The sequence below is a fragment of the Tamandua tetradactyla genome, chromosome 23, assembly GCF_023851605.1.
Source record: "Tamandua tetradactyla isolate mTamTet1 chromosome 23, mTamTet1.pri, whole genome shotgun sequence".
In the NCBI taxonomy this organism is placed as follows: Eukaryota; Metazoa; Chordata; class Mammalia; order Pilosa; family Myrmecophagidae; genus Tamandua; species Tamandua tetradactyla.
Genome location: NC_135349.1, coordinates 5,768,527 through 5,793,829, shown reverse-complemented (window position 1 = coordinate 5,793,829; position 25,303 = coordinate 5,768,527). Strand labels below are relative to the sequence as shown.

The 25,303-nt window shown below is 46.2% G+C and overlaps 2 protein-coding genes across 11 annotated transcripts in view; one reads left to right on the top strand and one right to left on the bottom strand.

Annotated features, from left to right (window-relative positions):
• Positions 1-16,449, top strand: part of USP42 (ubiquitin specific peptidase 42) — an 86,560-nt gene extending 70,111 nt beyond the window's left edge. For 8 of the 9 annotated variants that reach the window (XM_077140540.1, XM_077140532.1, XM_077140535.1 and 5 more), the window contains 10 exons: positions 656-767; positions 1,601-1,741; positions 1,935-2,035; positions 3,767-3,920; positions 5,396-6,112; positions 6,232-6,323; positions 8,171-9,661; positions 11,472-11,773; positions 14,349-14,392; positions 15,417-16,449. In XM_077140540.1, the coding sequence (XP_076996655.1) occupies positions 656-767; positions 1,601-1,741; positions 1,935-2,035; positions 3,767-3,920; positions 5,396-6,112; positions 6,232-6,323; positions 8,171-9,661; positions 11,472-11,773; positions 14,349-14,356 (3,118 nt within the window). In that variant the 3' untranslated portion in view covers positions 14,357-14,392; positions 15,417-16,449. The remainder of the gene's footprint in view (positions 1-655; positions 768-1,600; positions 1,742-1,934; positions 2,036-3,766; positions 3,921-5,395; positions 6,113-6,231; positions 6,324-8,170; positions 9,662-11,471; positions 11,774-14,348; positions 14,393-15,416) is intronic. The other variant, XM_077140541.1, reaches the window with a different exon arrangement.
• A 162-nt stretch (positions 16,450-16,611) lies between these two features.
• The window catches only part of CYTH3 (cytohesin 3), a 103,092-nt gene continuing 94,400 nt past the window's right edge, over positions 16,612-25,303 (bottom strand). For both annotated transcript variants that reach the window (XM_077140557.1, XM_077140558.1), the window contains exons 8-13: positions 24,971-25,119; positions 24,601-24,712; positions 20,277-20,353; positions 20,103-20,174; positions 19,818-19,972; positions 16,612-19,726 (exon numbers count right to left, since the gene is read on the bottom strand). In XM_077140557.1, coding sequence (XP_076996672.1) covers positions 19,654-19,726; positions 19,818-19,972; positions 20,103-20,174; positions 20,277-20,353; positions 24,601-24,712; positions 24,971-25,119 — 638 coding nt within the window. In that variant the 3' untranslated portion in view covers positions 16,612-19,653. The remainder of the gene's footprint in view (positions 19,727-19,817; positions 19,973-20,102; positions 20,175-20,276; positions 20,354-24,600; positions 24,713-24,970; positions 25,120-25,303) is intronic.

The window sequence follows — 25,303 nt, the reverse complement described above, 5'->3', positions numbered from 1 at the left end:
GGGTGGTCACTCAAGATTTGGGGTAATATCTGATGTAAACCTTTAATTTTTATTCATTAATGTTTCCCATCAAGTCAAGAGAGCTGTTTTAAGAAAGCCCTGTTTCATATATTTTAAAAGTACATTATCATTTATAGCCAGGGAATGTAGGTAATCTTTATTATCAAATATCCCTTTTTCGAGGAAGACAGCTCCCTTTTCTCCAAGACCATAAGAATTTCTCCCTTGTTTTCAACTCCATAGAGATTTCTAATCTTTTTCTTTTTTTATCTGGATATGGCTTTGTTTACACAGAATTTATACCAGCCTGAAAATCTATTTGTTTTTCAAAAACCCCTTTTGAATTGAAAGAAACCTATATTAACCTAATTGTAAAATTATTGGTGATGTACATAGCTTGGCTTCTCAGAATTGCCTTGTCTTTCTTTTTCTTTTCTGGCAATAATTAAGCAGTATCCCTCCCCTGTATTTTTTTTACCCACTGTATTTTTAATTTTAATACTTTCACTGTTAGTTGAAGGGGGTGATGTTTCTTATCTAGTGTACTTTTTCTGAAACTTATTTAGAGTGTTTCAGAGAAATAAGGGGGAAAGACTACAATACCAAAAAACATGTATGTTAATCTTCTTAATCCTTTGCTTCTGTTTAATTCAAGGTGTAAAAAGATGGTTCCAGCTTCGAAAAGATTTACTATACATAGGTCATCCAATGTTCTTACACTTTCTCTGAAACGTTTTGCAAATTTTACTGGTGGAAAAATTGCTAAGGTATGTAGATAATAACTTTTTATGTTGCGCCTTTTCAGGGCTTCAGTGTTAGTAGCTATGAAGGGTTATAAACAACCCAATTGAATAATTTTGTTGATCTGATTTTCTAAGTCCTTCCAGTATTTAGTAGTGGAAAAAGAATGTCAAAGAATTGAGCCAGTAGCTTGGTATGTGTGTTTGAAATGTATGTGTTGTTTCTATATCCCTTAGTTGACTAGACTTTCTGATGATAAAATTGTATTTGGGCTTCATAACCAACTCTTTTTTATCCATGGCACTGAGAGGACCCAGGGGGAGCTTGTATAATTTCAGATCTGAAGAATACTTCCTGCCACATCTTGCTACTCTTTAAAATCCACTTTCTTGTTTGCTCATTTGTTTCTTTATTAGTAATACACTGAGTTTGCATATTTTCTTTCCACTCTTTGAAGATTAGAAGTAGTCAAGAATTCAGTAGCATGTAAGAGAAATAAAGCAATCCATCCCTGAACTAAAAGATGATGACTAAAATTGTGTTGTCATTTGCTATTATCTCCTTTGATAGATTTGAAGAATTTACTTAATGTGGCTCCTCATGTTTTAAAAGGAAATTTTAAAATACAGTGGGACTGCATTAAGTCCATTTTATTTTTCATTTCATGTATAGTTGGTGTTAATCATGTCTTTTGAAATGTGACAAAACCTGTTGGGTCTGCACGAGAACATCATTGAGTATAGTGTTGTGCAAGACCCCTCCCTGCATAGCGGCTTCTGCCTTCCTTGCCCTTAAATGTGTGGATTGGTCTGGCCCTTCAGAAATGATTCTTCTTTTTCCTCTTTCCATTTCTTTTTAGGATGTGAAATATCCTGAGTATCTTGATATTCGACCATACATGTCTCAACCTAATGGAGAACCAATTATTTATGTTCTATATGCAGTACTGGTACACACTGGTTTTAATTGCCATGCTGGCCATTACTTCTGTTATATAAAAGTAAGCTGTACAGATTTCGCTAGTTATTTTAGATGCACACTCTAAGATAGTACTTAGTTTTCTAGGGGAGAGGGTGGGGCTTTTCCTGTTAAAATGTGAATGCCCATTTTTTCTTTCTTATTTTCTCTTGACTGGGGTTCCTTGTTTATTATAATTACAGCTAATATTCTCTTTAATTGTCTCTGTTTTGCAGGCTAGTAATGGTCTCTGGTATCAAATGAATGACTCCATCGTATCTACCAGTGATATTAGATCAGTACTCAGTCAACAAGCTTATGTTCTCTTTTATATCAGGTATTGTTATGAAACAACTATTCAGGCTTTCTGTTATATCACTTGTCTTTCTCTCAGCATATTTACATTTAGTAGTAAGCAACAACAAAACAACAGCTTAATAACTAATTTTACCATGTGCTAGAATAGAAGGTAAGGTAGTTTCTGGATTGAGTTTGATTTAGCATTCAGCTCTTTGGCCTGTTTTTGTAAAGATGAGAGGTGCAGAGGAGAAGGGAGTAGATGGTAGCTGAGAAGGGTAGTCCTATACTATTGACAGTAATTGAGTGAGTTTGGAGGCAATTGGAGAGTCACAGCTGGAGCAGCCACAGCCAGTATCCCTCCAACCATGGACGGTGACTCCATCCCCTTCTGATCAAGGCCTGGGGGTCAGCCGCCCCAGGCACACATCTGTTCAGTTGCTGTTGCACACGTTGACCTGTCAAGTCCCTTTCTGGAAATGTGGCCTTCAGAAAAATCTGATATCTGCTCCAAGATACTTGTAATAGCTAAAAACTAAGAATAGCCTAAACTGTCCAACAATTCCAGAATAATCAAGTAAATTGTATATTCATATGTTAAAACATTACACAGCTGTGTTTTGAAAATGATTTTTAGGTAGTTTTTCAAATGACAAGAGAAAGTGCTAAATATATATATGGAGGAAAAGGAGTTTGAAATTTCAGGTACTGGTATTGAGAAAACAATATAGGTGGAAGACTGGAGAATAATCCTCCAAATCTGAATAGTGAGTGTCTCTAAGTGGTGATATGAGGGACTGGGTTTGATTGTTTCTTTCTAATGTTTCTGGTTATTATAGATTTCTTATAATTGATATGTATTTGTAGTTAGAGGAATATAAACAGAAAAGAAAATATAGCTTTCAGATTGTTAACTCTGATTGTCTCCCAATCCGAGTGCCTGACATTACCCTAAACCCTAAGATGATAGTGAGAGATCATGTATATAGTGCTCTACAGTGTAATATAAAAGTATTATTATATATATATTTAACTTTTTTTATTGTATAGTATGACATACACACAAAGCAAAGAAATGAAAAAGCAATAGTTTTCAAAGTACTCTTCAAAAAGTAGTTACAGGACAGATCCCAGAGTTTGTCATGGGCTACCATATGATCCTTTTATATTTTTCCTTTTAGCTGCTTCAGAATATAGGAGGCTAGAGGGCTTAAATATTTTTTTATCATCCCAATCAACTTTTTTTCTTTCTTTTTTTGTAAACAATAACATATATACAGAAAAGCTATAAATTTCCAAGCACAGCACCACAATTAGTTGTAGAACATATTTCAGACCTTGACATGGGTTACAATTTCACAATTTTAGGTTTTTACTTCTAGCTGCTATAAAATACTGGAGACTAAAAGAGATAGCAATGTAATTATTCAGCATTCATATCGTTTGTTAAGTCCTATCTTCTGCGTATAATGCCACCATCACCTTTGATCTATCCATACCTCTCACTGGGTTTGTTTGGGCTATGGGAATTTTACATTTTTGATATTGGAAGGTTCTGTCACTAATATGGAGTAGGGAGATGGAACTATCTGATGTTCTGGAGAGGCTGGACCAGGGACCCATCTGGAGCTTGTAGGTTTCTGGGAAGTTAAAAAGCATTATATATATTTTTATCAGTTGTTTATCTCAGGACTTAACTGCTATTTAATTTTTAAATGAATCTCTTCTAACGTTTTATGACCACATGCAGTAGCACTGTCTTTGTTTCCAGGTCCCATGATGTGAAAAACGGAGGTGAACTTAGTCATTCCGCCCACAGCCCAGGCCAGTCCTCCCCTCGACCGGTCATCAGTCAGCGGGTTGTCAATAATAAACAGGCCGCAGCAGGATTTATTGGACCACAGCTTCCTTCGCACATGATAAAGGTAATATTTCATAGGGAGAATGTCATTCTCTGTTAATTTAAAAAAGGTATCATCAAATTTTAAGTTCACTTTGCAAGAGTGTCATGCTTTCATTTGCAATGGAATCTGTTGTCAGAAAAGCTTATTCAAGCTGTTTATTTAGTTATGAAGTAGTTCCAATATATCAAAAATCTCAGAGGATGAATATAATAAGGAGAAAGTCTGGGTGTAAGTATGTATTTAAATACTAGAGATTTTAGCTCCCCCTTTGGACTTCCGTTCGTTTTCACGGTTAAATATTTGAGGATTCTTAATTGATGCTGGACTCCAGGAAAGTGACCCTTTTATAAAGACACTTTGGTTATGTCAGTTTAGCCATTTCAGAGGTTTGTGGCATTTCTTTTCTGCCATTCAGTGGAGTTTGATCATGCTCACGGATGGTCCTGTTACCCCAAGTGCAAAGTAAAGCAGACTTTTCTTGCTTGACTTACTTGGTGATATTGTTTACAGCCTGTCCCCTTCTTAGAACAGTCAGTATCATTTGTGCTGTAATGTTTTAACAACTTTTCTGTTTTGAGTTTAATTTGTCTAGAATTATCAAACATATTTTCTAATTGTATGCTATATTTTTTATGGACAGTGGAGAGCAATTGAATAATAGTGGAGTCATAAATCAAATGTCTTTTGGCTACTTGTTAAAATGTACTTGGAAATGTATTGCTTTCTCGTATATATATATTCTACTTCACAGTAAAATAAAAGAAAAAACATGCCTTTTGAGCATTAGAAAGGCTGCAGGCCCCTGAATTGGCCTGTACTTAGAGTGACACCATGACACTGGGAACTGGAGAACTAGGCCCTGGTTGAAGGGGCAGATGCTTTTGATGTTTCAGGAGATTTAAAAATATATATATATTTCAATTTTAAGATAGTAATCAATTCAGACGTTTAAGAAAACATTCTGCATACCCAACACAATCTATAAACCAGACTTCACATCTGAACCAGTTTGCAACTCTGGGATATAGCAACTGAAGTTGGAATCTGGAGCAAAATAGTCATAAGTAGACTTTCAGAATGAGATTATTGAGAGAGGCATGGCTTAGAGAGGGTACCTGAAGCAGCCTTGCCTGTGCCTGCCCACTGGACAGTTGTGAGACCAGTGGGAATTTTCTTCTTCCTGGTGCTTCCTTGTGCCTGTCCAGTGGCAGCCTCTTGAGAAACACAACTAACGAGAACATAGAGAACCTCAAGCCCATATTTGGAGCAGAAAGAATTTGGTTTGGAGGTTGTGCTCTGACAAGCATATGTGTCCCTATTTGTTGATTAATTGTCAGAAAGCTATGATGTATAGAAGACATGGTGGGCAGGAGTGGAATGAAAGAAAGAAAAATCTTTCATTTTTAGACTGAAAGGAACCAGGAGGCAGAATGGATTCTGTTTCTGTGACTGTGTTAGGGAACTCTCTCACCTCACTATGATTTTCTTAATTACAGAATCCACCTCACTTAAATGGGACTGGACCATTGAAAGAAACTCCAAGTAGTTCCATGTCAAGTCCTAATGGTAATTCCAATGTCAATAGGGCAAGTCCTGTTAATGCTTCAACTTCTGTTCAAAACTGGTCAGTTAACAGATCCTCAGTTATTCCAGAACATCCCAAGAAACAAAAAATTACTATCAGTATTCACAACAAGTTGCCTGTTCGCCCAGGTCAGTCTCAGCCTAACCATCACAACAGCTCTTTGGAGAATTCTAGCAAGCCTGTTCCCTCTTCTACCATTACTAATTCTGCAATACAGTCTACCTCGAATGCATCTACAGTGTCAGTTTCTAGTAAAATAACAAAACAGATGATGACCCCTGGTGAGTCTTGTTCTAAGCCAGTGATGAATGGCAAATCCAAGCTGAACTCGAGTGTGTTGGTCCCCTATGGTGCCGAATCATCCGAAGAATCTGATGAGGAGTCAAAGGGACTAGGCAAAGAAAATGGTATCGGTACGATAGAGAGCTCTCGTTCTTCTGGCCAAGATGCTGAAGAGGACGAGGCTTCTCAGCATGAGCTTGAAGAATCTGTTACTCTAAATGGTGCTAATAGTACAGACAGCGACCCGAAAGAAAACGGCCTGTCATTTGATGGTGCCAGTTGCCAAGTCCAGCCTGCTCTACACTCAGAAAATCCCTTTTCTAAGGCAAATGGACTACCTGGCAAGGTGAGTAGATGCCAGGTGGCAGGCTTGGCTTTGTCATCTTGCAGTTCACTTGGCACATTTTTCAGTAGGCACTGAATTGGCAGTCAGATGTGAAATGTCTTTTGTTTTTTTTATTGTAGTTGATGCCTGCTCCTTTGCCACCTCTCCCAGAAGAAAATATCTTAGAGACCTTCAAACATAACAAAGTGAAAGGCTTGACAGATGAAACAAGGTAAAATGAGAATAAATAATGACATGAAACTGCATAGTAGGAACTGCATAGTGCCTGTGGATTGTCAGTATTTTAACTCTTTAGAAGTCTTATAATGAGCTTTTGAATCCTGGGATGATTTGAACAATATCTATAGAAGTTAATTTGCCTTTAAGAAAAGATGGAAAATGTAATTTGGAGAGCCCATGAACACTTGATGTATTTGAATTAACGTTTTCTTCTCCCATAATCCTCTCTGTTCGGAGATGTTAATTGTCGTACTCCTGCCTTTGATGCTTTGTGCTGTCTCAGTGCTCTCATGACAGACAAATATAGGAAGCTGTGTTCTGGTCATGGGCAGGGGTTCTCAGCTCTATCATCTCCTCTGCTATTCTGAAATTAAGTTCATAGATAGTAAAACCTGCTGCCACACTTAATTAAAAATAAATGGATATATAGTTGAGGAATAATAGGAAAGATTTTATAATAAAAATAACTATTCCAGTATGTAAATAATCAGACAAGACTATATTGCAGGACAAAATAAAGCAGGTGACTGCATCTGTACGTAGATGCGCCGTGTGTGACGGTTTAGAATGTTGGCTGGGCTGGGCTTGCTGCTTCTCATGAGCAGAGCCGCCATCAATGATGTCATCTTTCAGTGGTGAACAACTTTTGGTGAAGTTCTGATCAAATCATGGTACGATCGCCTCTAGATTTACATAGCAGTTGCATTCCCGGAAGATACAGTGTCCATTACAACTGTGCAGATAAACACCATAATCAGGTTTTTCACCCACAAGAATTTTAGGACATGTGAGATGTGGGACACCTACTCTGTGGGATTGCCATTGTCTTTGGCCCTTGTCCGCTCATGCTGGTGGGGTTCCCCCATCACTGTGACAACCCAAAAGTGCTCCCCACCCTACTTTGAAAAAGTGCTGCTAGCAGATGGGACTGTCCTCATTGAGAACCGCTGTTCAGAAGGCTTAATGATTGCAAAATGATGGTGCAAATACTGGTGGCCAAAAGGGCACTCAGAGTAGTTTGAATGCCCAGCCATGTGCATAATGACTTTCCTTGTGTTTCTCTCCTAGTCTAGCTTGGTGGCCCTCAGATTTATTATGCTTGAGAGTTATTCCAGGTCTAGGTGGCTGTCACCACATACAAGGTGCTCTCCAGCTTCCACACCCCAGGTGGCTTCTGTAGTGACTTCATGGGTCGCCTTCCCCAGATGTGGTCCCTCTAAAAGGTGGGGACCTCTGTAGGGTTTTTATTGTTTCTTGGCAGCTTTCTGTAATCTTGAGAATCTATCAACAGTTCTGCTGCAATCAAGAGCAGAGTTCATTTCCTACAGAAAGTTTTTCTAAAGCTTCGGTGATTCCTCACTGTAATTTGAGGAGCTGTTGGCTCTTTTTGGAGGTAGCTACTCTCTACCTCTGAGGGTCCAAGAGCAATTCTAAAAAAAGGGACCCCAAGGAAACTTAGAGCTCTATTGGCATTTTACTTTTTTGTTTAGACTGTTTTGATTGTTTAGACTATTAAGAAGGATTAGAAGTTTATTTAGAAACAGAAAGACCCTGGAACTCCAGAATTGTTGCAATTTTGGCTGGCAGCCAAAAAATGGATAGGAGATAGGCTTGATAGGAAGTTTTGTATTTTTATTTAATGAGGGAAGGAAAAAAAATGTGAAGTTTCCAGAGATGACAAGCCCAATGATAGGTTTCAGGCAGATATATTTAAAGATATAAAATATTTGGTTAAATGAATGTTTGAAAGTATTTGTCACTGTGAGCCAATGACAAAAACCTATCAAGCAATCAAACTAATTATTTTATTTTGTTTATTTATTTTGGTGGGGGCTGCAGTACAACTGGAATAGACAGAACTCTTAAAGAAGATCATGATGCAGAAGTAGAGGCTGGCAGCAACACTCTAGATTCTAGTGAGAAAATGGAGACAGTTCCCAGTCTTAGCAGCAAGTTAAAGAAGGCTTTGCCTCCTTCTGATCCCAGCCTCAAATCTACCAAAGAAGTTGTACCTGAAAACATTTCAGCATATCCTGATGAGTCTTTGCCCAGTATCAGTAATCTTTGTAACGCCAGCAAGAATACTACGGGGGATGGCCAATTTCCTAAACTGTGTGATTCTGGGGATTTGGCAAATGACCATCTCAAACCTCCACAAGATATAAAGGGGATGTTAATAGAGAGTCCAGAGGACTCTGTGCCCATGGAAATAACGGAGAAACTGACCCCAGCTCCCTCAGTGAATTCAGAGGATGAATGTGAGCGGAAGCTGTTAGTTTACATCAGTAGAGAAAAATGCAAAGAAGTGGAGGACCTTTCTAAAAGCACAGGTGTGTCTACAAATGAGTTGCCTTCTCTTCAGTTAGACAAGATCACAGAAAATCATTCAGAAGGGGGAATTGAGCAAAGCAGTGGCGAGATATATGAAGAAAATAAAGCTGGGCCAAAAGTTCAGGACCCTTCTCCGGTTAAGGAAAAAATCAGTAGCCTCAGAAAAGTTGATCGAGGACATTACCGTAACCGAAGGGATCGTTCCTCCAGTGGAGAACACACAAGGGAGAAGAGGAGCAAAACAGAGGGCCATTATCACAGAAAGCGGCGCTGCTATGACCGAGAGCGGGCTAAGCAGGAGCGCGCCAAGCCGGAGCACTGCAGCGGGAGCCAGCATCACCCATGCCGCGGGGAGAGGGCCAGCCCCTGCGAGCACCGCTCTCAGGGCATGTACAGCCACCATCACCCTCGCGATCGAAGCGCCTCAGAGCAGGACTGGAGCAGGTACCACCACTCTCAAAGTGAGCACTCGTGGGGCCGGGAAAAATATTACCCCGATAAAATGAGGCGGGACCGATGTCGCTATTACCATGGCAGGTATGCTCCTTACACGGTGCGGGATGGCAGGGGCTGGAAGCCCTTCCACAGTGACCGCGAACACGATAAAGGCCAGTACGGTGGTCGGCCATATAAGGACCACTGTGAGAGCAGGAAGGGCTATGAGCTGGCTGCTAAAGAGAAGGGGCGGCACTATTTCAGCAGCCCCAAATCGGGCCTGTCCCACGCGCCTCCTCTGTACCCGGAGAGATACTCCCATGACAAAATTGCTTTTCTGTCCGAAGAAAACAATTGTAATCTCTCTGATCGGTTTCATGAACATGAAAATGTAAAGTCACGAAAACGAATATATGATAGTATAGAAAATAATGACAGCAATGCAGACAAGAAAACCCGGAGAAGCTTACAGAAGGATTATTTAGAGGAGCCAAAAGTAAAGAAGCACAAAAAATCAAAGAAGAAAAAGAAATCCAAAGACAAGCACCGCGATCGGGAGTCCAGGTCAGTGTTTGGGCCACCTGTGCGCGGGGTGGGGGGGGTGGGGGGTGGGGGATGGGGGGTGGCGGGGCTGTCCTCGGGCTTTAAAGCATTTTCTAGTCAGCCCCACAGCTTCCTCCTCTCTTCTGACCCAGTTTGCTAACAAGGGGAGGGCTAGATCATATTTATCTTAGTTTGTTTTGTGTTTTTCTTCTCTGTGGGTTTGAGATTTTACTCAAACAGATTTGTAAAACTTAGTGATCCTTTCAAGCTATATCTAATTTTGTGGTACAGTAAAATGCCCACCAATCTTGCTTTTCATAATGACATTGCCATTTTTGACCAGTGCTTCCTACCTCTGCTAGGATTGTGATGTTCCCTGAATGATAACTTGGGAGTCTTTGATGTCACAATTAGTGTTCATATGGTCCTATCATATGTGATTATTTTCTTACCTGTTAGGTTTCCTTATCAGTGACTCTCAGAAAATGGGAGGCCACAGTCCTTGTGCTGTTTGCCTGCTTCCCAGAGTGGGGGTCCGAGGTGCTTATTTGTCTCTTTGGTCTTTGTCTGATCCTTGGTCTTTTTCCTTTCTCAGTTGCTCAATCTGTTATCTATTTGGGAAATTTGCTTTTGTATTTTTCAAAAGCTGTTTGTGATTGCTTGAAAATGACTTAACTGATTTGGAAATTACTTGCCCCTTATGAGACAGATGAGCCTACAGAGAATTATTGTGTATTTTAGTTGTCGTCTCTTAAAACTGAAACCCTGGGAAAGATGACCAGAAGCCGGAGGTAAATAAAGGTGGTCACTGCAGGGAAAGGAGACCATGAACCTCCTTCCTGATGTGTGCTGGAGATGTGGCAAAAGTATTTTTCCCCTTGAGCCACCAGTTTCAGGAAGAGTTAGCGAAATCTTTCCTGCAGTGTTTTGGCTAATGAATTTATCTCCAGTGGTGGGAGTGTTCAGTGGCAGAGTGGAAGTTGGTGAATTTATGATGCTGGGCTCAAAAGATTATTTAAGTGAAAGCAAGCAATGCATTTTTATTTAGATAAGAATTTCCCCTGTATTTGCATGATGGGTATGAATAAGGGGGTAGGAACGCCAAGTACCAAGTTCTCCTGGAGGTGTGTTTTGTTTATTTATTTATTTATTTTTAAACTTTTTTATTGTATAATATAACATATATAGATAGCAAAGAAAGAAAAAAGCAGTAGTTTCAAAGCACTTTTCAACAAATAGTTACAGAGCAGATCTCAGAGTTTGTCTTGAGCTACCATACCATCATTGCAGGTTTTTCCTTCTACCTGCTCCAGAACATTGGAGGCTAGTAGGGGGAATAAACATGTATTTTTTATCATCACTATCAACTTCTTTTTCTTTTTTTTGTGAAAAATAACATACATACAAAAAAGCAAGAGTTTTCAAAGTATACCACAACAATTAGTTGTAGAACAGATTTCAGAGTTTGGTATTGGTTACAGTTCCACAATTTCATGTTTTCACACTTCGAGCTGCTCTAAAATATTGGAGACTAAAAGAGATATCAATTTAATGATTCAGCATTCATATTCATTTGTTAAATCCTTTCTTCTGCATAACTCCATCTCACCTTTGACCTTTCCATCTCTCTCTTTAGGAGTGTTTGGGCTATGACAATTCTAAATTTTTCATACTGTTTTGGAAGATTTTGTCTTTTTTTTTTTTTGGCACGGGCAGGTACTGGGAATCGAACCTGGGTTTCCGGCACAGCAGGCAAGAATTCTGCCGTTGAGCCACTGTTCCACTCGCTGTTTTATTTATTTTTGACTGAATTCTGGCTTATTCCTTGCAGGCACCAACAGGATTCAGATCTTTCAGGCGCATACTCTGATGCTGACCTCCACAGACACAAAAAAAAGAAAAAGAAAAAGAAGAGACATTCAAAGAAATCAGAGGACTTTTTTAAAGATTCAGAACTCCACTTACCCAAGGCCACTAGCTATGAGACTGTTGACCATGTCCAGAGAGCCGAGGGCAGTTTCCCTCTCACTGATGGCCTTCCTCTAGAAGGTGCTGGACCTTTCCGTGAGAAAACGAAACATTTAAGGATGGAAAGCAGGGATGACAAATACCATCTTCTTGAGTGTGGCCAGGGTAAGAGGAGATACTTGGAATTAAGAACGTAAAAACTTTTTAAAATAATTATTTTTTGAAAAGGTGTAGTTAACACATGAAAAGAAATCTCTAATGGCTTAAATGGTATACAGTTAAATCTAAGTCCCATTCTCACCCTGTTTCTTTCTTAGACTTACAGTGTGGTGGAGTTGCCTGTTTTGCATATTTATTACTTATCCTTCAGCATTTATTGAAAGTATTATAGAACTTGGCTCAACAAAACCTCTGGTATCTAGAGCCCCTGGAGTACATGGCTCTGGCTGTTTCGGTCTGTGCCTCTTTAAGGACCAGGATTTTTGTTTAAAACCATTTTTTTGGGGGGGGCGGGTACATAGTTCGGGAATCAAATCCAGGTCTCCCACATGAAAGGTGAGCCTTCTACCACTGAACCGCCTGTGCACCCTAAAACCAGTTTTGATAGAACTATTTTTATAATATATTCTTTTGTTTGTTTTTGCATGGTCAGGCACTGGGGAATGAACCCGGGTCTCCGGCATGGCAGGCGAGAACTCTGCCTACTGAGCCGCTGGGGCCCACCCTATAATATAGTCTTTATTCTCCTAAATCCTTAGGCCTCTAGCATTCTGAGTATAACCTAATTCATAATTTGGTGGCTTTGGGTCATTAGAAACATTAGCTATAGGCTTCTAGTGCCTTCGTGGCTAGCTCTGCTGGGTTGTTAGGGGCTTCTAACTCTGCTAAATGACTGCAGAGTCCTGGTGTCTTGAATTCTTGTCTCTGCTTTGCACAACTTTGTTTCTTCCCTTATAATTTAGTAGTCCTTCCTGCTCTTCCAGTGGTCTGAAGGTGGCCCCTAATCTCCTTCCTAATTTGCTTCGCATGTCTTTGGCCCTGGAAGGGAGCTCTGAGCTTGTTAGAGCTGCATGGACATCAGAGTCAGTGGAGCAGAACAGAGGTTGGCAAATTGCAGCCTGCAGGCCACAAACCACCCCTGTCTTTATGTCATCTCCAATTTAGGAATGACTTTAAAACATCTGTAAAAGGTGGAAAATAATCAAAATAATAATACTTCATTTCACAAGAAAGTTATCTGATATTCAAATTTCAGTAGCCATAAGTAAAGTTTACAGAAGCACAGCCACACTCACTCATTTGTCTCATTGCTGACTCTGTTGGAGCAATGACAACATGATAGGTGTTGCACAAACCATCTGGCCTGTGGAGCCAAAAGTGTTTTCTGTGTTACAGAAGAAGCTTGCCATTTGCTGCCATAGACAGCTGAGGTTCCCTTTCATGAACAAGGCACATGGGTGTTATTGCAGGAAACTGGATACATCTTCTTGATGCCCAGAGAACGTTGGGCTCCCTGGTTCCTGGTGGTGACCTGGGCTTGGCTGAGATGGTGCTGTGTTATGGGGTTGGCAGGGGAAGAAGAGGCAAGGCCCATCCCTCCAGCAGCCCCTGGTCAGCACATGACCATTGATCAAGAAGAGACAGATGGTCCCCACAAAATGTTAGTGTCCAAAGGGATCCAGATTATGTGAAGCATTGAATATACCATGGTGGGGGAAAGTGCACTATTAAGTGTCCTGGGGAAATTTGTGGACAGCAAGTAAAGGTGGGAAGACTTGGTCCTGCTAGCAGAAAGTGAAGGCTAAAGTGGTACAATAATCGTTTGTTAAGACGTTCATTATATGTGCTTTAAAATTGGTTTCATGGAAACATTTCAGCGATTTGGGGAAGGGGTTGGTGAGGAGTGCGTTGGTATGGCGCCTTGGAATTAATTGGTGAGATGGGCTTGTTCTGTGCCCAGTGGGGGTGCAGGCTGTGCGGCTGCATCATTGTCGGAATTGTCCTGTTTCAGCAGGAAGCTGCCTGGCCAGTGCTGGCATTTTGGCCCACACAGAGGTGCCAGACGCAAGTCGAGTGCACACCTCAGTCTGGTCCGCGTGTGGGAGCCCCACAGGTATCTCAGGGCTACCCCAGTCGGGCTGGGTCTGGGCCGTGAGCCTGTGCTCTCGACTCCCATCCCCTCGGCCCAACACCGGCTGCTTTGCAGCAGGCGCTTCAGCTGTGTGCACAGACGAGGAGCCCGCGTGCCATTCCGTCCACCCGAGCAGGCTGCCTGCTGGGCCCTCTGTGCCAGGGTCCTTCTCAGTGGGAGGAGGACAGGACCTCCTTCCACACTGTCTCCATGTTCTGTCCTGGGCTTTGGCCATTTTACCTTTCTCTTTCAAACTTGTAATCTCCGGTTCCATTCAGCTCTCAGTTATCTGTTGTCCTGTCAGGGTTTGAATGCTCATCAGTTTAAGGGCCACAGGACGTGGATGGATTGCTCCCTCTGGAGCTGGGCTTTTAGGTGCGTCCTTGCCCTGGGACCAGTGCCGCTAAATCCCCACATAAGCTTTTCATTTCAGGCAACACTTGGAGCAAAAGTGACATGTAGTTGCTTATCTTTGTGCAGGGTTGATGTCAGGTGACACAGTAAACTACAGAGAACAGTTTTACTGAGCGCCACTTAGTGTACGCAGAGCATAGACATGCAAAACTTTATAAACCATCCTTAAAATCTGTCTTAACCTTTGCTTTCTAGGTGATTGAAAACTTGGCCTCAAAACAAAAACTTCACTAGTCATGGTAAGCCGCCTTCCTTTCTGTGCACTTTATAATTATTTGTAGAGGAGTGAGGGGACAGAGAAAGGCTTTTCAGTGCTGAAGAAACATAAGGGTGCCCAACCCAGTCCTTGCTTTCGCCTTGGTGCTGCCATCGGTGTGTGTCTGCCAAAAATGGCAGGACTCAGCAGGCCCTTTTCCCATCAAGGCCAACCCCCTGGAAGCCTGCCGAGACCCTTTTTCCTTGTTAAGCTAGTGTTGGCTAGCAGGATGTGTGCCCCTTAGCTCGGGAAGACTCGCTCTGTCTCTCTCCCTCTCGTGAGAAAGGCCTGATGAGATCAAAGCATCAGAAGCCACAGGGCGGTTATTTAGTGGGCCTCGTGGGAAACAGAGAATCACGGCCCGTGGCCTGGGGGCTGCACTGAGGCCACGAGTAGGACTCAGGACGTAGGTCAGCCCGAGGCAGGCCAGCTGCCCGCGCTTCCATGGAAGGCGGCTCTGCTTGATTTGAACGTGGTCGGGTGCCTGAGCGCAGCAGAGCCAAGGTCTGACGAGTGCAAGGCCGTGTCCATGTCAGTCGCTGCTGGGATTTTTTTCAGTGGCCTGGGAGGGAGCAACTTGGGTTTTATGGGCTGCACCTGTCAAGGTAGAGGGGCGAGAGAATCACTGTGCCTTGGGAAGGGAATTTTGTCCAACTGTATCTAGTGAGCAAGGGGGATTTAAATGAACCCCAAAGCAAATTTTCTCCAGACGACTAATTTGCAGTTAATGTGATATAACTGTGTGTCCTCAAAGGAGAGGCCTAGCCCTACCTAAGGAATTAAACTCACGCCCCAGTGAAGGCGCCTGTCAGGACAGAGGTGGAAGAACAGCCAGTTTAGGTCCAGGCCGCGAGGTGGCGCTGGCCTTGCCCGTAGGCCGTATCAGGAAGGAACTTCGGTACAGACCTTGGGACCTGCTCAGAGGGCTCAGGAAAAAGTTACCGGCCCTTTGTTCCGAATGTCTTTGCCTTTGCTGTCACTAATGTCTGCCGTACCTTGTCTTTCAGATTCAACATGCTCAACAGAAGCCATCCCCAACTCAGCTTAAATTATAAATATAGAAAATAACTTTGTTCAAATCTGCGTGGTGCTTCTTTAGTAAATACTGTACAGATTTTACCATGGAGAACTTTTTTTTTTAGTTTTTACCTTTTCTTAATTCCCCCTATTCCAAATGGATGAACACTTTCTACAACTGCTGACCCTTGTAAAATACCGTGTATATAAAATCCCATTGAGAATAACGCCCTGGAATAGAACATCTCAAATGCTGCTTAACTACAGACTCAGGTTGATTCCTTGTATTTCATGTAATGTTCCTCCAAGTTAGACATTTGGTGCAAGGCCATCTGGAACCATGGAATTATTAGAAGTACAAACTGACAGTGTGTATATTTAATTTAAAGACTTATTTAAAAATTCACAAGCTCTCAACTAGACTTTTGAGAGCGGTCTGTTTTCTGTAATGTCTGATACTAGAAACTAATTTCCTTCATATTTTAGTTGTATTCAAGATTTGAAGATGTATTTTATAGACAAGTTCTGTTTTTGAACTTTGTGGAACTATTCCAATCAATTTACCTGTTATAATGAGTATTTACATTATGAATGTATAATCCAAACATTATTTGTAAAGCCTACAGTATGTTTTTATTACATAACACTTTTTTATACAGTGTCTCTTGTCGCGACTATATGATATTGGAGTCTGAGTTGTCAGCTTGGTCCCTTAAAGTTTCTAGTTACAGACAAATTCATACTGTGATTTTATTTTTAATATGGATATGCTATCAAACTGTGATACACTTTAATTCACTGGTCCTGCATCAGGAGATGGAGTGGGGAAAACTGTATTTAATACAGTTTGTATCTGAATAATCTGTATGGTTTATACAGTTTGTGTTGTTCAGAGATGTCTAAAGTTTGATCTTTGTTTTTTTAAAGATTAAAAAAGCACTTGCCCCACTGTAAATATACAGCATGTAAAATTTATATAGTATATAAATGGCAGCAAATTAAACATGGTGTCCTATTTTTTTACTGCTGTTTTCCCCATTTGCTTACAAGACACTTCTCTCTTTCCCGTTGCCCACAAGCACTGTCATCCACAGTGTGGCGCGTGTGCTGCAGCCCGTCAGGGCCGTGGGGTAGCCTGGGGGTCAGGAAGTCTGGGTTAAGAAATGTCTGTGTGAGAACCAAATCTTAGACAATCTTGTTAACAATACATTTGATTTTTATTGCATGAACACAGTATTTGCAAGAACTTTTACAGCCATACACCCTTCAACTGTACTATCTGCTTTACAACAAAATATTAACAGATACAGAATATTTCTTCATGCACTGTTGTGGGAGTATATACATTGCATAAACATTCCAGAAATCAGGATATGTACATTATTTACATAACTACATTTACTGTAAATAGAAATGTTTTCTAAGAAAAAATAAGAAAATGAGAAATCACAATTTGTGGTCTCTGGTCTACCACAGACCTAACTTCTCAGTAAGCATGTCTATGTAGATATATGCATTTGTAACTTGAAAAATAGGCATTGCTTTATATGAGGCATTAAATGCTGCTGCATCTATAAATAGCTCCTATTTTGACTGAGTTTGGTACCACATTAAAATGATCAAAAATATAGGTGACCCCGAAGACACTGCTGCTTTTCTGGGGTCCAGAGTCAGTCCAATTAGGCCTCAGGAATGCTAGCAGGGCCCAGCAAGAGACGTTGGCAAGCCTGTGGCTGCCACGCTCCAATTCTAAGCAACTCTTTGCTGCCTGCTCCCCTCTGTCCCTGGAGGAAATTTTGTCTTTGGCCACAGTTGAACTAATAATTCAAGCACTGAGCGTAAATGGTGGGGTGGGGTGGGGGACATGAGCATGACAAACATGACCAGTCATGCTTAGGAGAGAAACCAGGCCCCCCTGCCTCCCGTGTTGCAGAGCAGGCCTGGTCCAACCTGGAGGGCAGGTCACCTGGGCCAGTCTGCATGAGGGCTGAGGGGGCACGAGGGCTGCACGCCTAGCATGTTAACACTGTCACAGCAGAACCTGGCATTAGGTTGTGGGCGCATTACATGGATTCTGAGCACCGTGTCTGCAGCGGTCCTGGAGAAACAGCCATCGGGGGACACTCTTTCACAGGTGGCCACAGCAGAGAAACCTACTAGGTGTTTCCTTCATACTCACTTCTCCCAACACAACTCTGAGGCCAAACCCAAAAGAGAAGCCCTGTATCTCCAGGGTCATACCTGGGGTCAAAGTCAGGGAGAGAAAACTCTTTGTGAGTGAAATACTGATGGAGCGGGCAATGCAGTGTTCTGGACGTGGCGGTGCTGTGGCCTGGGGGTGAAGCTATCTGTGCTTGTGGAAGATGGGAGGCCAACGCTGCGTGGACACCAGTCAGGTGGTTCAGGAGTGCCAACAGGTACCCTTCTCAAAAACTAAGGTTCAGAATTTGAGGTATCAGTACAGTGACAAAGCCTAAAAGCTTTGGGAATGAACCAAAATAAAAAATCAGTTTGATGCATGATGGAGAGTTACAGGCTTAGACCCATTTGCAGTCTAGTGTGACTTAAAGCTACACTGAAGTCAGCAACACTGAGGCAAAGTGCCAGAGTGGTTCCGTCTCAGCTCAAGGCAATGTACGGGAATCTCCCGTACAGTTACTTCTGCTATTTAGAACTAGACTAAATGCAAACAGTCTGAGGTTTCCTTTGACTTTCCTCCTGCACAGGAGTAGGCAGTCAATGGCATCTAAATGATGCAAGTTCAAGATGTGTCAGTGCAGGTGGGGCGGGGGCGGGAGGTTCCATGGGGGGAACAGCCCCCTCCACAGAGCTGCCCACATGGCAAGTAGGCCTACTAGGCGGACATGCGTCCTAGGTGGGAAGAGGTGGCTGTCAATGCCCTTCCTGAAGGCCCATGGCCATCCTGTCCCGGGCCCAGAGCACCAGGCACAGCCTCGAGCCCCAGCACCTGCCAGCCAGCTGCCCGCATGGCCATGCTGTGAGCAAACAGCAGCTGCCAACGGCCGGCCAGGGGTCTGTGGGTTTTAGCCTGTTCACAAAAATCCCTAAGTGCCACACTGGTTTGGTCTAAAGGAATTTATACCTAAATTACATTTCCATACCACAGCTTGCTTTTTCCCCTCCTCATAATGGGAGCTGAAGTCTCTGAAAACAGTCTATACATTATATTAAGAAATTTGGTCAAATCGTGGTCAAATCGATAGGTCAGCAAAATGAAGCATTCATTTTACCAAAATGCTCTAAATAGCAAAGGCTGATCGGACGCTAGCCAGCCCCGTGTGCCCACGTGAACCCTACCAAACTGCTGTCTGCGCGGGTCAGACAGGCCGGTACTGGCAGGTTCACAGGGCGCAACACCTGGGGAAAAGCTCCTTTTCCTAAATTCAGCAGGTAAAGTATAAACGTCTAAAAAACATGGTTTATATCTCATGATCTTTCTAGAACGTACTAGTGGGGCAGAAAAGTCTCCCCAGAGAAGAGCTTACAGGTGCCTCCCAGCTGGAGCCCGCTCCTGTGCCCTGTGCCCCAGTCCCACCTCCTCCAAGGAGCACCCCCAGGACAGCAGGGGCTGCCCAACTCGCTGGCCAGTGGGTCCGCAGTAGCCCCAGTGACCTGCATGTGCCCCTCCCCTAGCCCTTCCCGCTAGATGCTGCATATTTTTTTCAGTGCACAGTATACACTTGTGTCCAGGAGTTAAACTTATAGCTGCCATTCTAAAAATACTACTGTTAGAAAGTATTTTCATTATAATTTCAGAATATAAAAAGGCATATAAAAGCTATAATCCTATATATCTGAGAAAAAAAAATCTGAATAAAAAAGTGGTAGCTTTTCCTATCCTGTTTTGATATAAAACAGCAACTTCTAGAACGGCGAACCACTACGGCTACTGACCCCGCGCGTCAGATGGCCGAGGCCCCAGGTCAGCTGCGCGGGTGGCAGGTGGACAGGACAGGCAGGCTGCAGTGCCACCCCCGGGGGCAGGGGCTGGGCAGGAGGGAGGGAACATGCCGGAACGGTCCCAGCCACGGCCCAGTAAGGCTTCAGGGCACTCAGTCTGGTCTCAAAATGACCGCTGAGCAGTCGTCCCTGCTCCTGCGAGCCCACTGGGGACGCTGCCTGCAGGTGTCCAGGTGCCACGGGAAGGAGTGCTCACTTGCTGCTCTGGGGTCTGGTGTCAACGTTTACCTCCAGGCTGGGGAAACTCTACTTCTTATTGGCAATCCTCCTTTTCCTCGTGGCCAGCATGTCATAGAAGGGATCCCTGCTGATACTTGCTCTGGTGGAGAGAGACCGCCAGGTTAGGTCAGTGGTGATACTGGTTGGGGATAAACAGTCTTCAGGTCAGAGGTGGGGCCAGGACCACTCACTTGATGGACTTGATCCACTCCTCCTTCTCCTCAGGGGTGGGGGCGGAGATGCGGTACACCACGTGGTTTCCCTCCACCACGCGCCCGTCGGCCTCGGTCTTACAGGCCTTGATGACCTGCCCCTTGTGGCTCGGATTATAAAGCTCAAAACAGTTCTGGTGGAGAGGACAAGAAAAGGAAGACATGACTCGGGGCCCAACCCGAGGGGAGATCCTTGCCCTGGGCACTGCCAGCCTTGGGCCCGGGGCCGTGCAAGGAGAGAACCGTGTAAAGAAAGCGTCTTACAGGCTTCCGGGGGTCTTCCACCTCTCTTATGCTGAGGTTTTCCAGCGGGATGATTCCCCTGGGCTCCTTATCCTATGAGAGAAAAGCACACGTGCAGGCCAGGCTTCTCCTCAGGCCCCCAGCAAGCGGGCTGAGAACGCGCGGGAGGAAGACATGGTGACCGCGCCTGCTTACCGTTGTGTACTCGAAGTAATAGAGGCAGTTATCGGTCAGGATGAACCAGCGGCGCTTCCAGGTCTTCACTCGCCCCCCTGCAAGCAGAAGGCCGGAAGTCAGGGCCCCCAGGCCGAGCCGAGGCCCCAGCGCTGCCGCCACCAGGAACCAGCCTGGCCTGACCTCCCTGCCCCTCGTTTGGTGACAGCGCTCAACTTTCTGACCACCGGGTAGGAAGGTGCAGGCAGGCTGTGCTGGCGCGGCCGTCTCCAGCCCCTTGATCCCTTCTGCCCGCCTGGCCAGAGAGTGAGAGAAGCGGCACCCCCCCTGGGGGCCGGCACATGCGCCCCCACCCCACCGACCGTCCCCAAGACAACCCAATGGTCTCCAAGTCTGCTTCCTGGAGGAGTTAGTTGCAATGGATGGCTTAATCTCCCCGCATGGAAATGACGCAGTGACAAGGCTGCTGTACACACCCCATCCCCTGGCTCTGTCAGGGCACAGTGCTGGTGGCAGGGGAAAGGCCTGCGGGAGCCCGGCCCCACCACAACCCCTTTGCCAGGGAAGTGTGAGGTCAGGTCAGTTCTGTCATGAGATCTGCATACACGGCCACCTTTTCCTCCTTGCACACCAGGAAGGAAATCTACTTCACCCTTAAATGTCAGCAGAGGCAAGCAAACTGCCTCAACTTCTAGACCTCGCTGCTTTTTATTTTTCTAGTCCTTGCCTCCGCATGAAGCTGTGTGGGTGTAACTTAGAGAAAAGGACGTACTCCTGGAAGCGAAACCGAGCGGGCAGCAAGGTGCCCGTGGGCCAGGCTCCCCTCAGCCCACCGCCAGCGGGTGGGCGCGGGAAGGACAGGTCACAGCGGGAGGAAGGGATGGGCTAAGCACACATCTGTCAGTCCATCCGCCCCCTGGGCTGAGCAGGATCCTGGAAAGCTGGACATTATCCTAGGACTGAGCAGAAGGGGCCCCAGCCTCGGCAGCACCCGGTGAGCCCAGAAAGGGCCCTGTCTTGTGTCCTCAGGATCGGAGTGGGTGGGTGGGGGCAGCTGCACGGTGCTGGCTCTAGGGTCCCCCCAGAAGGCCTGGTCCTGCCGCCTTGGCTTCCCGGGCATACGTACCCCCCTCCCACCCCGTCCCACTCAGCTGGTCCGCCCCTGCCCCCAAGGCGCACTGCCCTCCTCACCCAGACCGCCAGGTGGGCCCTGTGCCCTCCAAGCCCGTCTGCAGCCCCAGGAGCCCTGTCCCTACCGGCAGGGTTGGCCAGCGGGACCCTGTGTCCCACCTCCCTCGGGCTTCACATGAGCCCTCCTGGGCCTCCTGCCTGCCCAACCCTCTGGGGGGTGACCAGGAACTCCCAGGCCAGGCAGGGTCATCCCAGCACCTCCAGAGACAGGTGCACGGAAACGTTCCAAACGCCAGAGTCGAGAGGGAGGGAAAGCTGGGTCCTTCCAGGTATGGTCCCCCACCCCAAGCATCAGGCTTCAGGGTCACAAGGTCTGAAGTCCAAGTGCAGAATCATGTCACCCTGTCAGCCCTAGGCATCCCTGCCACCCCCGACACCCAACAGGTCCCCAACGGCCTCCAGCTGCTCTGAGGTACCACCAGGCTGCCCCCCGCCGCCCCACTTTCTCGCTGCCCTGCCCACCAGCCTCCAGACAGCGGCAGAGGCACTGAAGACTTCCTCTCCTCTCTGCGACCCAAAAGGCTTCCTCCCAGACCCCACTGGCCACTTGGTCTCCTTCCTCGGTGGCCCTCCCTGCACCACGAGCACCTTCTCAGAAAATCTCTGAGGCGCATGGCTACCGTGTGACCAACTGATTCCAGACCTGGCCTCCTGAGCTCCCAGGAGAGCTGGGGTTTGCCAGGAAGGCCCCTCCATTCTGTGAACCTCGACCATGCCCCCTGCACCCATATGTTCTGGGACATGAGTGGGCAAGTCCAATCCCTGGTCCTTGTCCTCAAGCTGAGGGCCTTGCAGGCCTTGGACTGTGGCGTCCAGCCCCTGCACGACTCAGGTCCATGGGCCGGATCGGCCACCACAGCCTCGCCCCTCGCCTGCACGCCTCTGGCTTGGCGAGATGCACACAGACACCTCTCACGCCTGCAGAGGGAGCCTGGCTTCTCCTAAGTGCACACCACCCATTCCTCTTCGCGATTTTTCCTCCTGTTTCCCGGGCTGCTGTCAGGCAAGTAGGCACACGCACAAATACATGCCTGCTACCCACTTTTTCTCCACGAGAGGACAATATATTTCTGTCTGTGTTTTTAAAACAACTGATTCTCTTGATGCAAATGTTCTAAGAAATGATCATGATGATGAATATGCAACTATGTGATGATATTGTGAATTACTGATTATATATGTCGAATGGAATGATCTCATGTTAAGAATGTGTTTCTCTCCTGTAATATTTTTTTAATTTAAAAATTAATAATAAAAAAAAGTAAACAGAAAACAATTGATTCTCAAAACTCAAAGTAAATTATTCACTTAATCACCAGGCAATGGCTGAGCATCCTACAGAAGATATGAACCTCTGCTCCTCTGCTCTGCAAAGCACTAAAGGACTTTAAAAGTCCTGTGTGGGGGCAGTAGAGGGGGGTGCGCCATTAGGGAGGAGGGACCGTCTCCCAGGCTGTGGGGCACCCAGAGCTCAGTGTCCTTACTAGGTGCGGCCACCACCTTTGGAGCTGACCTGAACCGTCTCTGGGCTCGGCTCAGCCCTTCACACCCGTGCTGGCCAGGAACACTGGCCTCAGGCTTTGCTCTTGAGAACAGAGAACCAAGGAGTCGCCTGGGTGGTTGGGGGGGGTCCTGCCTCCCAGGGGTGCAGCTCCTGGCCCACAGCACCACCTGGCCTCTTCCACCGACTGATACATTCGCAGGGGTGCGGGCAGACACCCGGAGCCTGGGCACGTGCAGTGTCCTCTGCAAATCTGCTCAACCAGAAAATAGGACAGGCAGGACAACTCTGCTTTGGCCTCTCCCTCATCCCCTGACCTCTGAGTTCGAGGCCAGCCTCTGCCAGCACCAAGGCCACAGCAGCTCTCAGGCAGGTGCTCCCTAGTGAGGTGGGAACCAGAGGGCAGGGCTCCAAGCCACTGCTGGGGCTCTAAGAAGCCCCCCTCCTCCTGCCCTCACTCCAGGACCTTGTGACTTCAGCATGCCAGTGCAAACTGGAGGCAGAGTCAGAACTCCCATGGCCCCTGCATAGCCAGAGAACGTCCAGGGAGGCAGAGCCAGGGTGGAGCCCCCCATTCGGAGCAGCAGACCTGCGGGGCTAAGGAAGGGGCCACCCCTTTCAGCTGTCACCACGTCCACATCTGTCCTTCCTGGGTCAAATCATCAGAGTCCTTGTAGGCTCTACCACCTTACATGCTAAACAAACCATCTGTTCTCAGAAGGGCTGGTCTGAAAGTATTGTCACAATTCACAGGCTTTGAGGTCAGGCAAAAATCCCAAACTCCCCACACTCAGAATAACCCCTAAAAGTCCCTTAAGTTGCCTGTGACATATAAAGCAGTCACTTTACTTCTTTGCCGACTGTTGGGAAGACTTTAAACACCCTGACCCCCACCCCCGGGGCTGCTGACATGCCCTGCCTAAAGACTGCTGAGGGACAGGGCACATTGCAGGTGTCCCAGTGCCAAAGCTTGTCCCCACCCAGCACTGGTGGGCGCAGTGGCCCCTCTCAGCCCCAGCCCCCAGGGGGGTGGCTCCTTTCGCCGCACTCTGCACTGGAAGATTCAAATTCAGCAAGTCGAGAGTCACATGACCGATGGATGGCAGCCATGAACCCGAGCTTCACACACACCGACAGGTGAGCAGAGAACCAAGAGAGAAATGAGCAGCTGAGGAAGGGGCAGGAAGCCACTGGGTACGTACCTCCTAACGCAGGACAAGCAGGGACAGCCCGTCACAGAACAGAAAGGTGGGAGCCACAGGCAGAAGGAAAACAACAAGAAGGCACATTTAAACCACGCATCAAAAAACACAGGCACGCCAAACCGAGAGAAAGGCACTCGAGGCTCTTGGAGATAAACACACTTGCTTCTCGTACAGAAACTGACTCGGACTTTTATCTGGACAGTAACTTGGCAGTTTTCTGGGACGGTTTCGTGCAGCCTGGTGCGCTGTCTCTGCCGTGGAGATGGGCAGGGCTGCCCTGTTCTGAAATGCCACAACCCCGAGAGGCAGGCATCACTTCCGGGAAGGGCGGCTGCCGGGGGCACGCTTTGGCTCAACTGCGTGTTCGCCCCGGTGCTTCTGCCTTTTGGTCGGGGGTGCTGGCTACGCTGACCCGGACGGGGCCCCGTGGGCGCGGCGCAGCACTCACCGAGCTTCAGCAGCCAGCCCTCGCGGTCGGGGTTGAAAAACGTGTGCGTCAGGTCGTTGCCGTCATCCTCCGGGATTTTAAACGGTTCATTTTTAATACTTTCATATAAATTCTGTAAGGAGGGGAAAAGCAGCAGCAGATTCAGGGATTCGGAGGAGACAGAGCCTGTCCTTCTCCATGGCTCGAGTTAAGGAGGAGAATAAAGCTCAGCAGAACCAGAGAAGAGACTCTATCAAAATGCGTTTAAATTAGTCTTGCCAATTTCCCCAGGCAGATGCAATATCCTGAGAATTAAAAGCCAGTCGAAGGTCAGGGAGGAAGCACGGTGGGTGGGTGGGTGGTGGGGGGGGGGGTGGGGGGCCCGGCTCACCCGCAGCAGCTCCTCGGGGAGGTCCCCGCCCTCGTTGATGCCGCGGTTCATGGTGACGAAGCGCTCGGCCGTGGGCTTGTCCCGCACGTTGTGGTTGTGCAGGCTGGTGTTCAGCATGATGATGGCGAAGGACAGCACATAGCACGTGTCTGAAACAGGGGCCGGGTCAGCCTGGGGTCTGCATCAGAGCCTGGGGGGGACACAGGTGCCCCGAGGCAGGGGCAGCCCCCAAGAGCGTGAGGCCCACCTGGCACCCAGCGGGGCTCGCCCAGCTCCGAAGGGGCAGGACCTGCCAGCGGGCCCTCCGGGCGCCAGCCGGTCTGCCCTCGGGGT